Source organism: Parasteatoda tepidariorum, chromosome 6 (assembly GCF_043381705.1).
Source record: "Parasteatoda tepidariorum isolate YZ-2023 chromosome 6, CAS_Ptep_4.0, whole genome shotgun sequence".
Taxonomy (NCBI): Eukaryota; Metazoa; Arthropoda; class Arachnida; order Araneae; family Theridiidae; genus Parasteatoda; species Parasteatoda tepidariorum.
This window is the reverse complement of record NC_092209.1, coordinates 20,405,939-20,432,092: the sequence shown is the minus strand read 5'-3', so window position 1 is coordinate 20,432,092 and position 26,154 is coordinate 20,405,939. Positions and strand designations below refer to the sequence as shown.

The following is a 26,154-nucleotide window of genomic DNA, read 5'->3' as shown; positions in this document are numbered from 1 at the left end:
ATTCATATATTTTGAATTAGTGTTCTAGTAAGTACGGTTATGTATTTATTATTGAACAGACTAAGAATAATTAACGAAGCATCAGTTTCTATATCATTTAGTAGAGTGTTTAACGAATATCATATTTAAATGTGATTGATCATCACGTGATATTTACTTTAAATATTAATGCTTACGATGACATGACACTACATGTAGCATGCGTTTTGTTTCCGAACTGATAGTATATGTTTATATAATGTAGTGTGATTAAAGGGGCGGGGCAAAAACGAAAATTTTGAATAAAAATTAAATGATTATGTATGGCTTCATATGTGTTTTATTTTATTTTAATTTTCTTTTGTTTTAATTTAATTTATTTTATTTTTATCTTATTTTATTTCTATTTTATTTCTTATTTTATTTTATTCTATTCTATATAACCAGTGTAGTGCATCTGAAACATTTTTGGGTTTATTTACTATCAATGTTCCACACCGTAATCTTGTGATTTTCCAACTCAGAAGACAATCGAACCTCCGGAATGTTGGCTCAGGGGGAAAGTGATTCAGGCTCGAATCCAAACCCAGCAGGGGCTGGCTGACACGTATTCTGCTCTCGGGTCGCACCGACCACAATACTGACGTAAAATATCCTCAGAAGTAGGTTACAATCCGCTTGACGCCGGGCTAACTGTAGGAGGTTTTCGTGATTTTCCCTTCCATCGATCGTAAATTCGGGTAAGTTCCATCAAAATGTCCCCCACAATGTCCAGTGCTTGATCCAGGAGCTCCTCTATCTTCCATGTTGTGTTCAAAATTACGAGGATACGGAGTGGAATATTAATAGCCGTAACCTCAGAATTGGCTCGGCTGTTTAAAACCTGTTTAAAGGGAACTTTTGGATCAACCATTGGAAAACCACTAAAACCACCCATGGTTAGCCCGACTGCAAGGGACTCGAATCTCATGATTTTCATACATTATTAAATTTCTAATCATATAGAAGGTACAAAGCAAAATGATTAATAGAACAAAATTTTATTCAAAGCCAGAGAGCCCTCTGAGTTCTTCGTTACATTATGGCCATTAGATATAAAAAAATTTGAGAGAGATAGAGAGACAAATGCTATATATTTCTGGGCAATCAATCTTTGTTGTTTATTAATGTAACAAGTGATCAGTTTGAATTTTAGAACATCTTGTATTTTGTATTTGTGTCTGAAATAGTCGCTAAAAGTTACATTAGCGGGATAGTAAATAATAATAAAATGAGTGAAAAAGACAAAACTCAAAATCTGAGAAGAAAATATTAATAAATAAATAAACACACTTTATGTGTAAGTTGAATTTGAGAAGCTGGTTCTATTTCAATTTAATAATCACTAAAATCACTTTGGATCGTGCAAAAGTAACAATGATTGTCTATAACAGATTTCAAATTTCAGAACTATATTAATCTGTCTCAAATCAAAATGAAACTTAATTAATTTAATCTTAGAGTTGTTTTTAACTTCTTTTCAAGTTTGTATAAAAAGTAATTAACTTATTACCAAATCCATTTCATTATTGTAAATAATATTTTTTAAGTTTTCTTTTTTTTATATGACTGAAGTTTAGTTAAAAAAGCTTTGGGTACCCTCCTGTATCAAAAAGCTTTACAAGTTCGCAATCATTTCATTATGAATGTTTTAACAGCATTTACAATTGATATATTTCATGAAACAATGATTCCAATTATTAATAACTAATTATAAGTCATTTACAAAAAAACATATATGTTCATATATGTTCATTTGGATAGTCATTGTTATTTAGCTCATTAATTAATTCCTGCCCTAAGCAGTAATTAACTCGCTCTTTGTAATTTTTATTAGTTCATCAATTACTTAGTTACTAGTTTCCTTCAACGTTAATCATAGTGCTTCTGCTTGCTTATAATATAGTTATATCAGTTTTGGTTTTCAACTACAAAGTTATGTTTCTTATTAAGCTTGATTGGTTAGATCAATTTCAACTACTGCTGGTTTTACGGTAGAAAATCAATTATCACATTATTTTACGTATGATTGGTTTTTTCAGATTGAAACAAGAAATGGTATGTAGGAAAGTTGTTAACGATTAATAGTATTATTAAAAACAATCGAATGAATCATATGAAGGGGAATTGTTAGTAATAAATAATGTTGATAACAATACTTGGTATGAATTTTCAGAATTAAAAAAAGAAATGCGTGAGTAAAAAAAAGTTTAAAATGAAAATAACGAATTTTTTTTAAAAACTTCTAACGATCGTTCCATTTAAGATAATACGACTATTTCGAGAATCACGTTTAAGAAAATGCAAAAAAAAAAGTTTCAGGAAGGTTAAGAAACTGTGAAACAAAACGGACACACATAATCCTTTAACCTCGTGCTCCAATGAACTGTACTACCTTTTGCATAAACAGAGAGTCGATCACTTTTTCTAAAAATAAAGAACGGTCCGGGGCTGTCTGTCATCCCAAATTTAACAAAGAAAGCAATCATTCGCCGAGCCCAGCTCAAAGAGCAATATTGCTCATCAAACTCCATCCACTTCAGCAAAAGTTTCTAATTCTTTGATTTTTTGCTAGAATTAATTTTTTTTCTGTTTCTTTAATAATAAAGTTCAAATATTCCCTTATTCCCATTTAATATCATGATATTTGCTTACAAATAAAGTTACAGCGATTTTATTTAACCTCTTCAAGACGGGAGAGTCATATATGCATTCTCAGGGTGGCGACAATCAGGTTAAAAATTATTAAACTGGTAGCCAAACTTTTTTTACAACAATTTATTCGTGGATGGGTAATAATAGTTTGCTTTATTTAACTCACCACTACTTAGTTCATATTAAAAGTTACATAGTTACACTTTTAACAAACATAGATTGATGTTATGTTGTAAGGGATACTAGTAAGTACAATGCTGAGAGCCCCACCGGCGATCAGCAATAAATCTCTCAAAAAAAACCTAAAGATTGAGGACATTATCTACCACATGGCCGAACTCAATATTAAATTCTATAAAGACGCAAAAGACTGCACTACGTCGAATTTTAACAAAATTTTTAATATTGATATTATTAGTGACAATGCTAGTTTGAATGCTAGCAATGATCTCCAAATATTATAGACAGTGATCCTTATCTTACCCATCTTTACGACACAACACACACAGTATTTACACCAGAACTATGGCAGACCTGGTGAAGGAGCAACCCTTTCGCAGGGTCCGATTCAGGCGAGCCACAGCTTCGCTTAAATTTTAGAATAGTGAGCAACCCAGTACGAGCGGTAATTACCGGGACGACCGGGTCACTATGTTAACCGAGGAAAACCTAACGTGTGCATACCCTTGTAAATAATTGTATTTTCCTTTTAGTATTAATTATTTTCATTTCTTGTAAATATTTTCCCAATTATTTTATGATTACTTTTATTTGCAATGTTATTTTATTTTACAAACTAACTGTTGTGCTTGTCATTATGTACTATATTTTATGTAATTTCTTTCTCGACAACGGAGATTTTCTCCTATTTCTCTACTCAATTTATTACCTGTTCTTATATTATGACTACCTATATCATGATTATTAAGAGTGGACGAATCGGTTTGGACCCCATTCTCCAGCACCATGGATTGGACCCCATTCTCATAGCTGCACTTCGCAATTTGTATTACATCATCCAATCAGATGGATGAGTTAAAGCAACGCCTCCTATAACTGAAAGCCACCACGCGGTTTTTTGTAGGTATTCCGATCAGACCACTATGAAGGTAAACCTATTAGTGAAAGAACCATTTAATATGAAATCTATTAAAAATTGGAAAGTGGTAGCAAATATATGTCTAAAAATTTGTTTAATTTATGTATATAATTGGGTTTTTTTATTTATTTGTCAACCACTACAGATTCAATTCTCAAATATATATGATAAATTTCTCTCAAGTACTTTTAAAATAGAATTTGGGTTCATGCGCACAAGTGGGTCGCTTTTTACATAATCTGCGCAGACTACTTACAAGAAACCGTGTGGAGATTTTCCGATGTAGGAGGTGATGGTTAAAGCCCTTGAATGGGCTGTGTACTCAAATAATCACATCGTATAGATAACATTGATCAGATGCGTTAGATTTAAAGTTAAAGCAAAAATGAGTCTGTCATATTAGCCATTCCCACCACTTTTTATTTTTTATCATCCTGATTCATATTTCGTACGAATACATTTATGACTCGCCCGTCCCGATTAGTCTAAGTGCAATTAGTATTGTTGACTCAATTGTTGGTATAATTATTATTAGCAGTAGTTATATTTATTATTATTAGTATTATTAATAGTATTATTTATTTACATATTTCTCTTGCGTGGCATCATAAACTCGGGTATTTTTCTATCTATTAGCTACACTATATTTATTACTCATTTTGTTAGTTTGTCTTAAGTAATAATTTAAGTAGTGTTGAATAGTTAGTTATATGTCAAATATTTATTTAGAATAAGTTTGTACTTTTAACCGACCAGCCTGTGTAAGGGCCAGGGAACTGACCGTTCATTCGAAAGGTTCTGAGTTCGAATCCCGGGTAAGGCATGGCTGTTCTTTCATTCGTTGTGCTATCTGTCCTTACTGTGGGAGCAACGCAGGCCCACCTAATATGGACCCGCTAAAGGAATGGCCAGGTGGGCATTGGAGAAGAAAAAGCTCGTATTTTTATAAAAACAAAAACTTAGTTACAACTTATTATTTCGATTTATATATGATCAATTCGAAAAGGGCTGTAGAAATCTTAACATAAACGGTGGTATAGTTCCGTATATCGTCATACTAATTACTGGTGACGGAGCTTGCCTTTTTCAAGTAATATCATATAATATTATATGATAGTCAAGTTCTTCCTTGATAAGTGCGTGAGAAGGTAGAACAACGTGAAATGGAACATTGGAATAAGTTTTCTATCTTACATTACGACAGAGATGAAGATGATTACGACACTTCTGCTGCCTACTGCGCTGAAAGGTCCCGATATCATTGTTGTGGTGATTTGTGTGATTTAATGGCTGCCGGACAGATTTTAAATTTTTATTAAAATTCAATAAATAAAGAACTTTGACAATATAGCCGACAATAGTTTACATTAAAATCAAAATCAAGGTCATTATTTGTGTTTATTTTGATGTAAAATATTAAAAAAAATATCCAAATAAATGGATAATATCTATTTAATATGTGATGTACAAAAATACAAATAAATACAAAAAAATGATGAAAAGTGTTTTAACTCCTCAGCAGCCAACAACACCGCATACCTTTGAATGATGATGTGTTGGGTTTCGTTATAGTAACGTGGCGAACAACAAAATATGTAAGCCATGCTGCTATTAGGTGGTATTGGTATATAAGTTCACATAGATAATATTGAAAGTAATATTGAAAGCAATAGGTAATATTGAAATCAAGGTATTTTACCTCAGCTAACAACTAGACGGTGAAGAAATCTATTTGGTTAATATATTGTTTAAAACTATTTAAGGCGTTAGGATTAGAAGATTTGTTGAAGAATTAGAATATTTAAATACAGTTTTGCTGTGCATTTGGCTTGGTTACCATTAAAGTTTGTATGCTGTACAAGATAATTTCGAAAGATGACCAAGCTGATCACCAAAGACGGCTACTTATTATTATTATACTTACCAATATAATTATATATTTAATATAGCATTTATTATTGTATTTATTATTATATTTATTAATAATGCCATTATTATTAAGATTATATTTATTTTTATATTTATGATTAATATCATTGTTATTAAGATTATATTTATTATTAATGTTATTATCATTAATATTATATTTATTATTAGTAGTTACAGTTATATTGTAATTATTGAATTGTAATTATTATCACTTCTGGCTTACTTATTGGAATTTTTAATTGAACGCTAATCATGAATCATGGTGAAATTAATATAGGTCTTCTAATAGGTCTTTGCATTTACCACTGTTTCAGTTAAATGTTTATACACTGTTTTTAGCGTTGTAGCGAAAAATTTATAGCAAATTAGTTACATAATATGTTTTTATTCGATGCGTTCATGGCTGAAATTTCATACACTACTGATTGAAGGGGAAGAAAGATTCATAAAATATGATCCCCATTTATTGCCTGCGTTTGAGGCTACTGATGCTCATTAAATGGACTAATGGAATGACTCACTTCCGCTCATCTAATATTTCTACTTTGAAGTTTTGCAAAGCACCTGTATTAAATATCAAGTTATTAGATATCAACATTATCTAAATACTGTGCTACATCTTAAAAATACAAAACTACGTATTTTGTAAGATAAGTAAAAGCTTTCAGAAACTACATAGTTATCCCGTGTTCATTATCTGTAGAAGTTTTTCCTTCATTTCAAGAATTCTTTTTCCTACAATTTTGAAACTTTGTTACAAGAATTAAACTTTTTAACATATTTGAAATTTGTATGTCATCTATGTTAGTATTTTGTGTTTGTAGCACATAAAATTAATTGTTTATTAATTTAAAAGCAAAAGTATTTCTTTCTTGCCAAGGTAAGTTAGAGTAATACAAGGTAGTGCTTGGTTATAACTGGAGTATTTTTAACATAAATGCTTTCTTGATTTTAACAGTAACTTTCTTTCATTTCTTTTTTTTTTGTTTGTTTGAATTCTTTAAACATTTTTGGAAGTATTTTTAAATAAGGTAGGAAAACCTATGAAGTAGACAGATGTTTTTAGTTGTATATTTTTTAAATTGTATATTAATTCTAAATAACTCTATATTCCTATACTTTTATAATAAAGCTTATGGAATAGTTCAAATAAAAAATTGTGTTTTTGAAGCGTACTTTTGTCTTATCAAATATTATTAACCTTTTCTTTTGTCGTTTGTTTAGTGCTTTGAACACCGATGACATTATGAGACAGCCTTTTTAATAATGCATATTAAAATGAGGTGAATTATACGAAAGTTTTATCCACATGAAACACTATTGGCATCAATGTTTTAACTAGGAAATGAGTTTAAAAAAAAACCTTCTTTGACTTTTTGTTTTTACCCATCCACATCCTCGCAACTATAATAAATATGATAAATAATGCAAAATAATGACGTAATAATGTCGAATAATGACGTTTTGCATTATAAACCACTTATGACATCAATAAGCTTTATTTCCTCATAGTATTCGTTTACGCAATAATTTACCCCAAACGCTATTATTAATTACAAATTTTGACGATAATTTTTGTCTGGATTTAAGAAAAATAAAAACGTATTGCAGAAATTACTTAGATAGAAAAGAAAAAAAATAATATTTAAATATGAAAAGAAATCAGAATTTTAGATTTTGAATTAAATTTTCCATAGATGCAGTTACAGAACAGACGTATGCATCATCTTTTTTAAATCTTTTTCTAGTCTTACCTTCAAACTTATACAGTGTAATCAATATTATCTTGGACTTAGGTATTCGCGCCCTTTCGGCAACGTTTAATATTTTAATCATTCGAAATATCCCTTAAAGAAAAACGCAGAAGAAATAAAATAATTCTTATTAGTTACCCAATCTTTGTGTTAGACTAATTAACCAAACGCCATCTTTTTTAAGATTAAGCCTTTAATCTTTCACACATAAAATTATATCATAGATGTATAATCATTAGCAATAAGCAATTTAACAATGCAATTTAACAATTAATAGAACAAAGCAATTTAATATCCTAAAAAAGAATATTAATTAGTAAATGAAATCGCATCTTAAGGTGTCGCAAAATAAACTAAATTTTTTCAAGAAAAAATATTATGAAGAAAAAAAAATTTTTTTTTCAGGACTGGTTGTCATCTTAGAAGTCACTGATTTCAATATGGCCCATTAAACAGTAGCAGCTGCAGACATTGCTACAACCCTGAGACCTCGAGAACCGGCACCTCGGATGCGCATGCGCATCCCTGCCACACCCTTTTGCGGTGACGGCTACCGGAGGATTTGATCACACTTTCCTCTACCTACTCACCCACCTAAACTCTCGGGCACATTTCCCGGATAGTTGTTTTTGCCACATCGCTCCTGAGTTGGAAGACTTTTAAAGAGCATTTCGAATGAAGTTAACATCAGTAAACTGGTTTGAAGCTACTGTGTTTCCTAATTTTGAAGAATATCAATTCTCCTGCTTATTTATCTACCAAAAAATAATCAATTAAATTTTATTGTACTATTTATAATATATTGCTTTGGAATGATTTATTTTCCATAAGTGAAAAAAAATGGCTTAATTTATTTATCCACGAAAAAAGAAACTATTATTTATAGGATCGTTTTCACAAAATTATATGTTGTTTTAATCATTTTATGGCAACTTCTCATATACATTTTTTAATGACGCATATACAGTTTTCACAGCAAAACACATTTAGCTGTGCAGAATTTGAAAACTGATTTTGAAATATTTGTGAAACAAAATATGATTGCAGATGTTTCCAATATTCTGATATTGGAAGAAAACAAGCTTTTTTAAGTAACAGAGATTTAAAATTAGGAATATTAGAAAACGATTCCTGGAAGCTACTAATTACAAAATCGTTTCATCAAAAATATTCGTTTTTTTTCCTCATTTTAAGTCGAATTAGAATTATAAAGAAATTTTCCGATGGAAATAAAATTGCAAGTTGAGTAGAACTTGAAAACACATAACAATGTGTTTTTTTTATAGAAATTATAAATGTACATATCTCCAAAACTTTAATACTAGGAGATAAAAAAAAACATACGTTGTAAATAACACAAATTGAAAATACATGGCTGAAAATACAAATTGAAATAACAAAAGCTAAAAATTAAAAAGTGCTTACGAAGTTATTACTTACAGAATTGTTTTTCGAAACAATATTTTCTTTTTCTTATTTTAAGGTAAAGTCTAATTAGAAATATAAACATACTTTTAATAACTGCAATAAATTTTAAGTCGTGCAGAATTTAAAAACTCATTATGATTTACAAAAAATATAACTGTATATGTTTTCGTTAAGTTAATAGTTAATTTGACTGATGACAACAAACTTATGCTTTTCTATGACCGAATTTAAAAATTTATTTATAGAATTGTTTTTTTCTCTCCAAAATTATGAGTTAATTATCTTTCATTAAGTAATGTTTTTAAATTTACTGAGTTATATAAAGAGATTTTTCGAGAAACATATTAGTTTGCAGCGTCATATATACTCAATTTTTCGATGTTTAAAATTGAAAATTAGAAAATAATTCAGAAAAAACGCTATTTATGAAATCGTTTCCTTCAAAATATGTGCTCCTTTTTTGTTATTTTAAGGTTATACCTTATGAAATAATATGCAGTGAAAATTTTCCGTGGCAATATATTGTTAATTGTGTCGAGTGTGAAAACTCATTATAATATACTTCCAAATAATATAAAAAATATGAATGCAAAATTTTTTTTATACTTTAACATTACTGGGTAATAATCCCTGAATGATAAACTTAATATGTCTTTGCAATGAAAGATTAATTAAAATTTAAAATTAGAAAGCAATTATGAAATGCTGAAATTTAAAAAACAATTTTTTAAGAGGGAAATGAAATAATTGTTAGTAAGTGTCATAGATTGTAGGTTTGAATTATTTCGATGAATAATTTAACATCTATGTTTTCTTGTTTATGACAATAACTTCCTTTTTTTTTATTAGAATGAACTCTTTTAACTTTTTTCGAAGTTTCCTTTTAAATAAGATAAAAAGAACAAATATGTAGGGAGATTGTTTCTTAAATTGTCTACAATGGACAAAGTTAACTTATTTTCCGATTTTTGACAGAAATGCTTTAAAATTAGTTGCCTCCATAAAACTTGCTGCAAATATAAGTTGCTACAATTGATGTGGCAAACTCATTAAACAACAACAATTACAAAAGTAGATTATAATTCGCTAAAAAACAATATTTCATAAAGAAATGACTTTGCACAAACTATCCATCTATACAACGGTTAAATTGTTAAAATGTATTAAGATGTTTTTTTTATAACTTAATCACGTAGAAAAAAATTAATTAAACCAAAATTTCAAAAGTTAATGCTTGTTTTAGTTGCAGCGTACTAACATAAACCCTTTTACCTAAAGAACGAATATAGATTAAAATCAATTAAGATGGGCGATAAATATTTCAATACGATTGTACATAAGTTTTCATTCTTTTCATATTTAACACAATAAAATAAAATTCCCAACCTTTTTAAAGTGCAAATCGAAATCAACAAACAAATTAGCTTTGAGCTCTAAGAACTTATTTTAAAAATTAGCATTGTCTATTAAATATTAAAAGTTCGAATAAAAAGCAATAAGAGTTCTGGGTTTTAAAATCACAAAAATTAATGAATAAACAAATGTTACGTAGGAAGGTTATCTATAAATAGAATCTCGTGAATAATAAAACACGAATCGTCAATAATAATAGGATTATAAAATAAATAATAGGATTCAAAAGTATTAGGAGAGGAGGATTGAAGTATTAAGTTTTCAATTCTCCGTTTTAGTAGTTGCTTGATAAAAAAGATGCTAAAACAAAAAAGAATTATTTAATTTATGTTTTCCGAGAATCTTTGTCATTTTACGCAGTCAGACACTACAAACCATAGATTGGGTACTCTTGTTTTATACTTAGTTTGTCTATACTTTGATATTTTAAAAGACGTATGTTAATGCAAATATATTAGGTATACAGAACTTGAAAATGGAAGATATAGAATATTTTGTTTTAAAGCTGAACACTGTTACGATCCCTTACAAAAATTTAGGGTGTTTTTGAGGTTCATTGAAGTTGTTTTGAGGTGCCAAGGTTGATTTAAGGTCTATTGAAGTTGACTTTAAAAAACCTTAAGAGATCAACCTCTCAAAGTGTATGAAGTAGTTTTATTTACACTTGAGGTTATTGAAAATGTTCATTAGAACAACCAGCTTAGAGAGGTTATTTTTAAGATGTACTGGCTATTTTTTCTACACTTCAAGCAAAAAAGTATATTTGAGGTGTGAATAATTTCACCCAATCTCAACTAAAAGTATTGTTGTGTTATACATGAGGAGGATTTTATGAGGTGTAAATGGAGTTGAAATCGAAATTAATTAATGAGGTTATTTTTGGTGGAAAACATAACCTCATTTTCTACCTCAGGTGTATTTTTTCTACATTTGTCAAAATTTGTCATTTGTCAAATTCAAAACACCTTACTATTTTGTAAGGGATGAATATTTATTTATTAAAAGTGTGTGTTACGCTGTGTGATTCTAAATTAAGACAGGAAATCTGACAGCACATCACATTTATTAAACATAGAGAGTAACACAATGAAAACGTGTTGCAACCTCCGTAAAACTATAAATCAAATGAAAGCGTATTTCTCAAATTATGAAAGTAAAAAGAACAATCTCACGTTCAACAATAAACAACATAACTGATGCTAATAAGTGAATGGTGCGCTAACAAAGTGTATATTAATGGACGTATATTATGTATAAATTAAAAGAATAGAAGAGGAATATGCTTCTTAAATAAACATTTTTACGTTATATGTTTGATTATTACAACCCGTAAAGGATTTATAACAAGCATCTTTAATTTAAAATTGAAACTGTACAAGAATAGTTAGTAGTTTTATTAAAAAAATTTACGTAGTATGTTTAATAAATAAAACGCTACGTTATGATTAGACTTGATAACTATAGAACTATAATAATAATAAAAAATTAAATAAATAAGGACACTTTAATATCTTTTGAATCGATGAAGTACTTGACTGAACTGAAAGATTATAGTCCGCAATTAATTGGATTTCTGGTAGTTCTGAAAACTTTTCCGATTCTAAATTTAACACAGTTAATAAAAAAGTTTCTGAACAGCAATTGCAAAATAAATATGTGAATTTATTAATTAAATGAATAACTGAATGAAATTTTTTCACTTACTTCATCTGTTTGACAATGGTGCTTTTACCAGATTCACCAGCTCCTATAAATTAAACAAAAATAAAATTAGATATCGTGAATAAAAGCATAATAACGAGCCCTGTTTCAAAATAAAAGTGGCACTAAACAAATGAAGGCCTCTTACGATGACATTGATGTCATAGACTCAAGCAGCTTACCCAAACATTTTAAATTAAATGCTTTTCAGGCGTTTCTAAAAAAATCAAAACTGCATCATCTATTATAAACCGAACATCAAATTTAATGAAGAGACAAAACAGCACAAAAAGAACATTTATTATTTAGTAACGTTTCGAATCTTTTAAAAATATGCAAAAAAAAGTCCAATTTATAACTCGGAAATGTTTTAAAATTCTCAAAACTTTATGGCCCAAAAAGTCTTTTTTTGGTGTCAATATTTCCTTCGAACATTTACAGCAGAAAAAGTAAATTTTTTTTTTACTGAGAGACGTTTTTTTCCAAAAATATGCCGAAGAATAAGTCCATTTTTTTCTTAGAAATGCTTCTTTAAAGATTAGACAACAGAAAAAGTTCATTTTAGATTTTAGAAACGTTTTTCTTAAAATATACATAAAGTCTATTTATGTTTAGAAAATTTTCTTATTATCCAAAACTGTATCATATTTATATAGGATTATAAGGATTTGTCTTTAATACACTATTAATATTTTATTACTATTATTAATATTGTATATTCATAATTATATTATTAATATACAGAGTATATATAATATAATGCTCTCAAATATGACCTGTTGGTAAAAAATGAAACATTTGTGAAATGTTTTCGATGAAAAATTCCCTGTTTTGTGGCCAATGCAGTATTTTTAAAACTTCCTAATAGATGACCCCCGAGTCATCAGAAAATAAATCTTCAAAGAAATGGAAAAATGTTGTTAAGTAATCCTCTTTCTGATGAATTATAAGCTGGATTTAGTAGAGTAGAACGGAAGACAATCGTGACTATATTTCTTACAGTTATATTTTTTTTTATACATTCATTGGAATAGCTTGATTTTTTCATAAATAGATGATACTAGAATGATTCTTATGGATAACACATGGTCGTAACGTTTTTGATTTTTTTTGCTTTTCAGAACAAATACTTCAAACTTTCAAAATTTGTTTTTAAGAAATGTAAATTAAAGGTTTTTATAACGGTTATATATCGACCAGTGAATTAGTTGCACGTTCATAAATTAATAAAACTTATTGCTATGAATGGGAGAGAGTGTTGTATTTTGGACCGGTGTAATTATTTGCGTCATCTAGTAAAGAAATTTTGCATTCTGTATAAGTAGCTGATACCTATAAAAACAGGTACTATCTGCTGTGTTGGTTGCAATTTCAGCCTTTCACAAGAGTCAGTTAGATATAACTTTTTACATTTCATGAGGATTGCCTTTTTATTCTGAAAATATTAAATAAAATTTTTACGAGAACAATTTATCATTGATGATGAAAAGATAATGATTATATATATATATATNATTTAAACAAAAATTTGTTTTGTGGAAATATTAGGCTGAGAATTTTCTGCATGCCTGCTTATATATACATGAATATTGTCAATAAATCATAACTATATTAAATTCTATAATAAGTAAACGATTATGATTTACAAATATATATATATATATATATATATGTTTGTTTGCTACGTTTTGGTTCTTTCTACGATGGCGCAAAAACTTAATTTTAATTTCATTGTATTTCAATTATCTAAATAAAAGATAAAACTTGTTCAGTTTTATCTTTTATTTAGATAATTGAAATACAATGAAATTGAAATTAAGTTTTTGCGCCATCGTAGAAAGAACCAAAACGTAGCTGGAGTACTTATCAAAATAGATTTCGATCATTTATTCTTTGGAAATATTTTGTAACGAAACAGCAATAAAATATTGAATAAGAGTTAATACTTTATTTGATTGACTAAAATAAGACCAGTATAATGTAAAGTGTCTAATAAATCAATCTAATTTGTAGCCCAATATCTCGCCGTACATGACAAACCTGAAGGATTATTTATGTCAAAAAATAACAAAAAAAAAAGTTAAACATAAAAGTGATGTAACCAGTTCTTCTCATGCTATTTTCATCATTAATTATTCCATAAAATTGTAGGTATTCTATTACATATAATTACTTTATTCTATTACATAATTACTTTATGTCATATTTATAAAATCTACTTTATTTAAGTAAGGTGTATTTAGTACCAGATATTATCGAGTTAGCATGTCTTTTTCCAATGAGAATAACCAATGTTTTCGTGCTCATAGCAAATAATATGTAGTTTGAGAAAAACTATTGAATTATATTATCATTAGAAATTACTACAAAAGGGCATCTTGTGTAATGCCAAAAAGAATGAAACGTAGTATCAAAGTATTTACAAAAAGTTACATTGGACCTAATGCTCTTTTTAAGCTTTTTAATGATTTTCTCTTTAAAAACTCATTCAGAATCATCCATTTAAATTTTTAATCAATAATTCCAAAAAATAAGCAACTAGAAAAAAATATTGGGAATGTAAAATTAAAAACAAATAAAAAATTGTCTAAAACTAAAATTTTTATATTGTTATTGCTTTTTGAAACTTTGTTCACGTCGTTAGTAAGAAACATTTTCTAAGTTTGATATTATAAATATTTATTCAAGAGATTTTATTTTCACCTACTACGTATTTGAATACCTTCAACATCCAAGACTATCACATAGATTAAAATCAAAATATAGCGTCCGATTATTATTTTGCATATTACGGATCTGATAAAAACTAATATGAAAAGGGTGGCAGTGATTAAGTTGTTAAATTAGGTAGGTATTTTTATGTTCGTTAACGTTTTCATTATTTGACAGTTTTCCTTAAACGTTCGAAAAATTTACGAACTGCTATTTACGAAAATTATCACTAAAAATATTTTGTTTTTAAGGTAATCGGGAGATTAAAAGTTGTAAAATAATTATTAAAATTTCTACAAATTATTATACATTAAATATATTACCACACATAAAAAAAAATTCTGTCATTTAATTTTATCTTAATACCTTTATTCTTTAACAATTTCAACCAATAAAAATTGCTTAATAAATACACATAAATATAATTTTTTAAATAAAATTTTGTAACTGTTATATTTCTTGGTACGAATACATTGATTGCTGACAACTAATGTCGTGTCCGGAGTAATTGACCTCTCTGCATACTGTAAATAACAGTTTAATAAAACTCTATGAATTTTTACTCATTTAACAGTTAAAGATTACACTGCCGAGGGAAAAGCACAATAACGGTAAATGGTCTACTGAAACACATAATATCCACAGTAAAAAAAATATATTATTTTTTTGCGAAACTATCAGATCAAAGATATTCTTGTTGACCGTAGGCAGTAGCCGCAACGTTCTATGAAAATTAAAAAGTAGTAACCAGTTCATTTGAAACTAACAAACCGAAAATTTCGATAACAAAAGATTTAACTTTTAGTTTCACTTTATTCTAAAACTAACACCGTTCTCTATTTTGGAACTAAATATTATTAGATAAATTATTAAAATGCCATGGTAGTTAAAAATGTATCGTTCCATCAAGAAATTAAGCAAAAAATATCTTACGTCTCCTACCAATACATACCTGCCAACTCTGCCGGAAGATTTTATTTTCATATTTAAAGTGGTAGTAAATATATACTATTTTTTTCTTTTATAAACTTAATTTTTAAATGATTTTGATCACCACTATTCTTACAAAAATGAAGAACATATATTAATATGCGTTACTATCATGGTTGTCAACTTAAGTTTTTTCAAATACAACGTATTTGTTTGCTTAAAATTGAAGTTTAAATTCCACTATAATACCACTGGGAAAAAATGATAATGGAAGGGATTAAAAGTTGGCAGGTATGCCAATATATTATTTTTAATAGGACTTCGGGACCACTGTGTACGCGAATATGCATTAAATTTTATAAATGTATTAAATCCTCTTCGTAGAAAAGTGGTAGAGTATTTATATCTATAGACTAATTTTATGTTTTTCAATGTTGTTCACTTTGTTTTAAAATGTGGCAGTTTAATAATTTAAAAAAAAATTCTGTTATTCATACTAATATAATATTTATCACTCATATTTGCATATATTTCGTATTTCCAAGATATTTATCGGCATGCAGATATTTATCGGCACTGTGGAGTTGGCATCTCTGGTTTTAAGGAATGAATTTTATCATGGAAAGTATTGGCTAATAAGCAAAATCTAATGCGCAGATTTAATTTATCGCTTTCGAAAAAACCTTACTACTTTTTTGTCAAAGGTTTTCAAAGTTTGTAAATGTTTCATGGATCCATTGAATTCATCTCATACGGTTATCGAAACTGTATCTGCTATGATATATTAAGAGATATTGGAGATATTTAAACTGGCCATCTTTTCTCGATGGTCATCCCACCTAGTTTTAGTCTAATTTTATAAAGCTTTTATTGAGCTTGAGACCATGACAATTTCTGAGTATAACCTTTTAAATACCTGCTTAACCTTTTGCACTCCGAATATTTTAACATGCTACTTGAATTAATGTAAGCACTTGAACTAATGTAGCATTTGAACTAAATTGTACAATATCAGCAAAAGTTTAAGTAAATTGGTAGCGAATTAAATAGTCAAAATTGAAGAATAAGTTACGCTTACAATATAACACAGTCACTACGAGGTATCAGTTAAACAGTTGGATTTTATGTAATATTTTAAATTTTCGATAGGTGGTAGTGGAAAAATTGTTTAAAACAAAACATATTAAACTAAAATTAACTTAAATTTCATTACCACTTAATAATATATTTTTAGAAAGCGGAGCAAGTTGACATCGTTGCAATATTTTAAAATAATATCTAATATTTATTCATTCATTTCAACTGATGTAAGAACTAGATCATTTAAACTAAAGTGTACAGTATTTTTAAATAATTTCTAATATTTATTCATTCATTTCAACTGATGTAAGCACTAGATCATTTAAACTAAAATGTACAATACTTTTTATATAATTTCTAAAATTTATTCATCCATTTCAACTGATGTAAGCACTAAATCACTTAAACTAAATTGTGCAATATTTTTATATTATTTCTAATATTTATTCATTCATTTCCACTGATGTAAGCACTAAATCATTTAAACTAAAATGTACAATATTTTTTATATAATTTCTAATATTTATTCATTCATTTCAACTGATGTAAGCACTAGATCATTTAAACTAAAGTGTACAGTATTTTTAAATAATTTCAAATATTTATTCATTCATTTCAACTGATGTAAGCACTAAATCATTTAAACTAAATTGTACAATATTTTTATATAATTTTCTAATATTTATTCATTCATTTCAACTGATGTAAGCACTAGATCATTTAAACTATATTGTACAATATTTTTATATTATTTTTAAAATTTATTCATTCATTTCAACTGGTGTAAGCACTAAATCATTTAAACTTTTTTTTCTAACCCCCACCTGTGTTAACATCCGACAATTCAGTCGTATAAGGGCAGATTTTTTGGCCACTCTTTCAGGGGTACCATATTATTTGGGCCAACGTTGCTCCCACAGTAAAGACAGATAGTACAGAGAATGATAGAACATCCATGTCTTGTCCGGGATTCGGACCTTGAACTTTTCTGATGCAAGGCCAGTTCCCTGATCCCTACACAGTCCAGTCCGGCAACAAATCATTTAAACAAAATTGTACAATATTTTCATATTATTTCTAAAATTCATTCATCCATTTCAACTGATGTAAGCACTAAATCATTTAAACTAAATTGAGCAATATTTTCATATAATATCTGAAATTCATGAAATTATGTGATTGCTAATTATTCAGATATAAAAATTATATGCTTTACAGTGGTGACTTACGATATTCACTCATAGAGGAGATCGAAATATAAAACGTTAAATTATTTAAATTCTGTGAGACAAAACTCCTCTATTTCTTATTTATTAAAATACTTATAGATAATCTTTATTATCAGAAGTACATATATTTTCTGAAACCATGAAAACTCCGTTGGAGAGGGTGGATATCATATATATAAAAAAAGCTTAACAATATTCAACAAAGCATATAAAACACACATATTTGCAAATTTCGTTAATTTTAATCTCTCAGGAAATAAAATAAAGATTTTTAATCTTAAAAAATTGTATTAAAACACACTTTTTAAAAAACGTCATTTTAAGGTTGAAAAATAATATCGGTACTTTGAATCAACTTCGCCCCGACTGCTATACTGTACTAATTAAATCCCGAATTTTTAAACTGAAATAATGAAAAAAATTTGTAACTATATTACTTAAAAATTTATATTTTTTTTTGTTATACTGAATGCTGAATACATGTTAACAATATTCAGTATGTAAGTTAAAAAGAGATTTAAAAAAAATTTGATATACTTTTAAAAACTTTTGGTATTGATTATTTTGTTTGATACTAGTATTTTGTCTAACTAACTATCGAACTATTTTTTTTATCCAACTATCTGATATATATAAAAAATGAAAACATTATTGTCACTATTTTCTTTCGTTAGGATGAAGCTGAACGCTTACAAGCGAATGTCGTATAGTGCGCAAAATAAAAATAAAAGAACATCATGAATACCTTTTGAGATATTGATGGGATTTTCTCGTATTAGTGCTCAATCTTAAAGTTCAGACAGCCGACTCTTAATTATGCTAATTAATCAATGCATATATATTAAGATGCCAACTGCTCAGGACACGCCAAAATGTTTAAAAAACGTTAAATTACTACAAAATAAATTTTGCAAATATTTGACTATTTTTGCTGCCTTTTTAAAAGGTATAACAGGACAAATGCTCTATAAAGTGGTGAATTATATAAGCCTACAAATGATTTAGAAATAGTGGTGGGCAAAAATCTACTAAATTGAATTTATTAAACCAAGAATCACAAACTACCAAGAATCAAAACTAAAAAATTTAAAACTACCACTTTAAAATATATATTTGCTGTCCGGAGCAAGTTGGCATCTCGGCATATGTTAAGTTATGAAATCAGAAACGAAAACGTACTTTCTGTGATTCAACATGTTCTTTTTCGGCTGATAGTTCTTCAGAAAACTAATTTTCATTATAAATCGTTTTAAATTAGCTCACTCAAGAAGCTACTCGGCCGATTGCATTCAAATTTTGAATTTTGCCATTTAATATTACATTCTTTAAAATGATGCCATAATTTTAATGTCAAACTTTTTTTGACGGTTATATAAAATAATAGAAAAAAATATATTATTATTTCAGGGATGCCACAGGAGACTAAAAATGTACGAAGTGGTAAAAACTAAATTCATTTGCTATTTATCTAATTTATTTAATAATTCAGCCGCAACTGTAGCCATAGCATACATTATTAATTATTTATATTTGAAACGAAGCGAGAAACTTCTTTTCAATTGCCTTCAATAGTAAACTGAAAGAAATCAGCTAAAAAAAGTTGCTAATTTTAATCTCTTATAAGTAATTTTCGCTATTTATTAATCAACAATTTTTAAATTTTTATTCGCCTGTGGTATCCTGTTATTTTAAAGACAATATATAATTGAGTGAAAAAAAGTTTTGGTTCGCTTAGAAAGGTCTCGAAATACTGCGAAATATGCACACACACAAAAAAAATTAACATTAAATAGGCCCGAACTTCGTATCCCTTTCCTGACCAAACTGTTGAGACTATATTTTACAGATTGTGGCCACTCCCGTATTTTGAGAATTAAAAATCTAAATCTGTAGGAGAAATTATATGTTTCCTTAAATGATTTATGTTTTTGTGTCTGATTTCGTAACTTAAAATATCGTTTTTACTAATAAATTAGCATATTTAAGGTTAGGCCCTAAAATTTAGCCCTAGAACCTAAAAATCCGATTATTAGTTGAAAAGTTATTCAGGGTGTTCACTTTTTTCTTTTGCACACTGTACAATGTGTACACATACCAGTATAGTACAGATCGTGGAAGTTTTTTGCCATTTTCATAAGTTATTAATGGAAAGCCCTGATGTCATTTTCCAAAACAAAGCTAAGTGAATTTATCGATTGCTTAATACATGGAAAAACTTTTATTTATTTTTGCACAGTTCTACATACTTTGAACTACATTTAAATATATTCAATAAAAGTTATTTTGTTAAACTGAGCTCATGTAAGGTCATGAAAGACTCCTAGCTATAGGCAATTTCTAAATGCAAATGAATTTTTATATGTTCATTATTATTATGTTACCCATAGAATGGCTACTTTAATGCTACTTGTTGGTGTTACATTTTAATAATGTTAGCCGCATCATGTATATTTAAAATGTAACCATTATCACGTTTAGTATGAATTTTACCAATACCATGTATATTGTGATTCTTATTATTGTTATATAAAGTCTGGATGGCAATATCATATATTAATATGAATGTTGCCAGCGCCATTTATAGTATGGATGCTTTTAATATAATGTATATTATGAATGTTACTAGCATCATTTATCGTATGGATGTTTTCAATATAATGTATATTATGAATGTTACCAGCATCATTTATAGTATGAATGTTTTCAATATAATGTATATTATGAATGTTATCAGCATCATTTATAGTATGGATGTTATCAATATAATGTATATTATGAATGTTATCAGCATCATTTATAGTATAGATGGTTTCAATATAATGTATATTATGAATATTATCAGCATCATTTATGGTACGGATGTTATCAATATAATGTATATTATGAATGTTACCAGCATCATTTATAGTTTGGATGTTACGAATAAAATGTATCTTATGAATCATTTATAGTGTGGATATTACCAATATAATGAATATTATGAATGTTACCAGTATCATGAATGGTACGGATGTTACTAATATCATCGATATTATCGATTTTACTATTATCATATGTATAGTATGAATGTTACCAATATCATGTATATTATAAATCAAGTATAGTACGGATGTTACCAATATAATGTATTTTAGGAATGTTACCATTATCATTTATGTAATGGATGTTACCATCATCATGTATATTATGAATGTTACTATTATCATGTATGAAATGAATGTTACCTATATCTGGTAATATTATGGATGTTACTCGTAGTATGCATTGTATAGTTGATAGTTCTCTTAGAATGTATGTTATAATTGTTACCATGGTCTGTATGTTATTAAAAATGCCCATAGGATGTATATTATGAATGTAACCGGAAGCATGTATATATTGTGAAAAAGATTACCCATACAATGTGTTTCATTAATGTAACTTGTAGAAATGATATCCTTAATACTACCCAAAATATGAATATTATTGATCCTACGCTTAAATGTATATCATTAATGTTGTCCGTAACATTATATTAATAATATTACCCGTAGCATGTGCATTATTATAATACTCATCGTGTATTTAATGAATGTGATCTGTAACATATTTATTATTATAGTTATTATTCTTTTATTTTCTTATTATTAATGAAAATGTTCTCGAATAGGCATTATATCGAATTATATAAAAATGAAAAGAAAATACTGATTAATATTTTCTTAAAAATATTTACATTGGTAACAACATTGTTAACATCGTTCCCCTTTAAGTTAATGCATATTTCGGTCCATGATGAACGGTAGTATTGGTTAATCAAGTGTACGAAGGATATGCTTGTATAATAATATGTCATGTAAAATTTAATATTTTTCACAAAAAAATCAATTGCTAAGATTGAATTAAATTTTGAAATATTATGGTAAAACTAGCTATAATTTTTTATATATAAATTAAAAAGTAATTTTCCTTTTTATTACTATGACCAGTTTTAAGGTCTGATCTGCTTGAACTGGATAGTAGACATTTTTGATTTTGTTGAAATAATTAGGAAAGTATTGTAAAACTATTAGACGCAGAACTTTTAATATTTACACTAAAAAATATTAAAAATATTAGGAAAAATACTAAGGTCTTATGGAGTCAAAACTGAAGGTAATACTTCTTGGGCGAGAAGTACCAAGATGGTTGTAGTTGATTTTGTATTCTATTACTTCTATACTAACCAGGGGCATGTAAAGAATTCGTCTGAGACATGTATTAATTGCTCTTATATACCCGAGAGGATATCTTAATACTCATAAGATTTTAGGTCATAATAATAATTATCTAAAATATTGTAAATAGATTGAAATATTGTAAATAAATTGAGATGTTGTAAGGTAGTTAATAACTATCAGCAAATATTGTAAAATGAAAGTTAAACAAAGGGCATGCACTTATTGATGATAATACTTAGTAATGTTGTTAATTTTATTTATAATAAATACTTTATTTATAATATATACTTTATTTATAATTATGATCAGAATTTACCGCGTCAATGCGTATTAATGCGTATTAATACTTCTTACCTAATATTATTTAATAATAATATTTCTGATTTATTCTCAAGATAAAAGTATTGATGTAGATGTAATTTTGTAATAAAGATTTTTTTGGATACCTCTAGAATAATAAAAAGAGATTTCAGTTTTTCGAATATTGTAAATAAAATATACCAGTTATGCCATAATAACCCAAAAGCGGGCTAAGCATATCTTTCTTTAAATGTAACGAATTTGTCTGGTTTAATTGAAATATAAACCTAGATGGTTCAATGTTGTCGCAGGTAGACTTGTGGTCAAAATCTAAGAAAAAAGCCTATTTTTATAGTATTTCGACAAAATCTGTATCTAGTGTTATAACCTAATAGTTAGCACATAAAAGGCAGAATACAAATTAAAAATAGGTTTTAGTTATAGCAGAAAAAGCAATGCACCGTGTATATTTTTCTTATTATATCAGATGACATTTCATTAAGCTTCGACCCCTCAAAACTTGAAAAAAAAATTTTTTTGCTAAAATAAAAGAAACACGTGCTTAATGGTTTTACATAAGGAACATACTCAAAACTAAACGGAATCAAAAATGTTAATAGTTAATCTGGTTAGCTTGATTTTCTAAAAAATTGCTCTTAATATATTTAAATTGTATGAGGAAGAAAAATAACTAAATTTGACTGCATGACCATTAAGCATATTTACAGAAACAAAGTATAACATATTATTAAATAAAGCTATTTAACTCTTGTGTAAATATAGTTACCAACATGAAACTCCCGACAATGCAATGTAAGAATGAAATTACCCACTTTTTATTGCGGGGTAAATGAACTTAAGCAACCAGCAAATTACAATGTCTGAAAAAGTTTTTTTTTAAATCTTTCGAGAATTTTAAATTTATGAATAATAGCTAATATGAACCTAAAAGTTAACTTAAATTTTAACAAACATCTAGATTAAAATAATAATAAGATTTAAATAGTAGATAAATATATAGGGAAGTAAATGAACGTAAGCAACCATCAAATTACAATGTTCAAAAAAAACTTTATTTAAAATCTTCCGAGAATTTAAATTTCAAACTTATGAATAATAACTAGTAAGAACCTAAAAGTTAATTTAACAATTAACAAATATCTAGATTAAAATAGTAATAGATAATAAATTAAAATAATAGATAAAGAAAAAGAAATTATTTTTAACTCTGACATTTAAAAAGAAAATTTTTTTTTACGGCAATGAGAATGGCTGTGCAAAAACGAGACTAAAATAAGATCTTTACCCATGAAACCTTAATTTTCCAAAAATCTATCTTAAAAATTTTACCGATCAGCTCTTTAAATCTGAAAAAAAAATCATATAAAAAATTGAAAACTGAAAGCCTTATTTTTGCAGTTTACCAATGCAGGAAAAGCGAGCTAACTTAAATCTTTCTGTTTACAAACATTTATTACAAAAATAGAAATGTTTTATTGAACTCTCTTAATGGAACTTCATAATTACGTGTTTTAATTATTTTTGCGTTAAATGTAATTCTCAAAAAAACCTCAAATATTGGACGATATCACCTAAATCCAATAATTGTCAGGATTTGTTTTTACTTTTTTTATTTAAAAAATACATTTCATTGCATCCATTCTTCATCCATAAAATTCTTACAATTCATTTAAGAAAATATATAAGAAATTCGCGTTCGATAAATAAATAATAGAAATATCCTTATTTAAATGAATTTAATACTTAAAGTGCTACAGGTAACTTTAAAAATATTCTTTTAGCACAAAGTAAATGTCATATCAGTTATTTTAGAGTTCATTAATTTCTTATAACATTTTAAAATAAAAAGGTTTCACATCAATAAAAAAGGCGCAATTTTGCTCCCTTGACAATGAGTGAGTTAATTATTTTTTACAGTAAATTAAAATTAACATTATTTAGTTCTAAATATTATGAAATGAAATTTAATGGACTTACAAAATTTGTATTTTTCTATATTGCTCTATTACTAAATTTTTTTAATTTTTTTTAAGAACAAAATGTTTGGATTTTTGGTAATATTTTGGATTTAATGCTCCCGTCTCGCACTGACCACAATACTGGCGTTAAATATCCTCAGTGATAGAGGATTCATGAGTTAGAATCCCCATGCAGTCGGGCTAACCGTATGAGGTTTCTGTTGATTATCTCTTAATTTAACGCAAATGCATTTTTTGCAAGAATTGAACCAGCTTCTAATGTTTGAACTTTTTACCTAACATTATTGAAAAACTTTTTTTAATTCAAAAATTATCTATATATGCATATTTTTACTTGGATAATAATTATTCAAATGTTTAGTTCTATAAAATATAAAACAGGCGATATTACGCATGCAGAATTTTTTTTAAATTTGTGTTAAATGCGAAAGCTAAATTCAAAATATATCTTTTCGAAAATACAAATTTAAAGGCTTGTATTTTTCCACTACAATATCTCAACCGTTTACATGTCCGAATTGCTTTTTTGATGTAAAAGTACCTTTAAGAAAAAAATTGGCAGCATGTTTGCATATAAATTAAGTGGAAAATTCTTCCGTTATCAACAAATTTTTTAAAAATAACAAAACTGCTTTTTTGTAGAAAAAGAAAATATTTTTATATTATTAATATATTTTAGTTTATAGGAACGCTGAACTTTTCCAATTGTAAGTGCTTAGAATGAAAAAGTTGAGCAGTCTTGAAAAGTTGAGTTGAAAAAGCTAGCAGTCTTTAACTTTTTGAAACATGTTCAAAAAATGGAACATTGTCATTTAAACTGACAACAGTAGTATTTTTTAGTCTGTGACATTCATAAATAAATATAATACAGAACAAAAAATATGAAGGGAAAAAATGAGTTCAGAAATTGATTATTTGTAAGAGAAGTAAAGAAATTCTGAGAGAAGCAATCCTTTAAGACATTGTTTGTAGAGTGTAGTATGAAATGCTTAAAATAATGAAGCAAATATAAGACCAGGGCTGCTAACTTTCTGTCCTTTTTGAAAAAAATTCTCACGATGGTAAGTTAATTTTACATTTGAATGCATATATTTTTCTTTTTTTTTTGTAAATTTGAATTAAAATTATTCTTTGCACCATATGGGAATAATTCAAAAGTTTACATTAAACGTCAATTTGTTCCAACTCACTCTCGTAGTGAGACTTTTAAAATGTTGGCAACTTTACCAATTTTTTCTTTTTTCTCTTTTTCCTTTTTGCAAAATGTAGTAGCTGGCAGAGTATAAGAATCGTATAAAATTCATCAAATATTAAATATTGAAATGAACGCAAAAATCAAAATAGTCTTTTTTAGGTGGCTATTTTGAATTTTATAAAAGAGATTGATTTTCGTTTTGACTTTACTCGCTTCTGATCATTCTTTATTTTTTAGTGATTTATGCTAAATTGTTTTCCAGTTGTAGAATCTGTACAAATAAAGTTTGAACTATGGTAAATGTATTCATTTTTTAAATTTTTTACCACTTTTATATAAACTTGCCTTCGTGTATGTCTGTCCGGGTGGAATTTTGTAATCGATTTTAAACTAACTTCCCGACTAGCTACAAACTTCAAATTTGGCACATAGTTCAGAATTGGATGACAATGCATGAAAATGAAGAGAAAAAAGACATACAAAGTAAAATAAAATTAAAATTTAAAAAGAAA

At 27.4% G+C, this 26,154-nt stretch overlaps 1 protein-coding gene across 1 annotated transcript in view; it reads right to left on the bottom strand.

Moving 5' to 3' along the window:
- LOC107443225 (G protein alpha o subunit) overlaps positions 1 to 26,154 on the bottom strand; it is a 124,575-nt gene that overhangs the window by 77,066 nt on the left and 21,355 nt on the right. Inside the window, exon 2 of the mRNA XM_021144307.3 lies at positions 12,001 to 12,043. Within this exon, the coding sequence (XP_020999966.1) occupies positions 12,001 to 12,043 (43 nt within the window). The remainder of the gene's footprint in view (positions 1 to 12,000; positions 12,044 to 26,154) is intronic.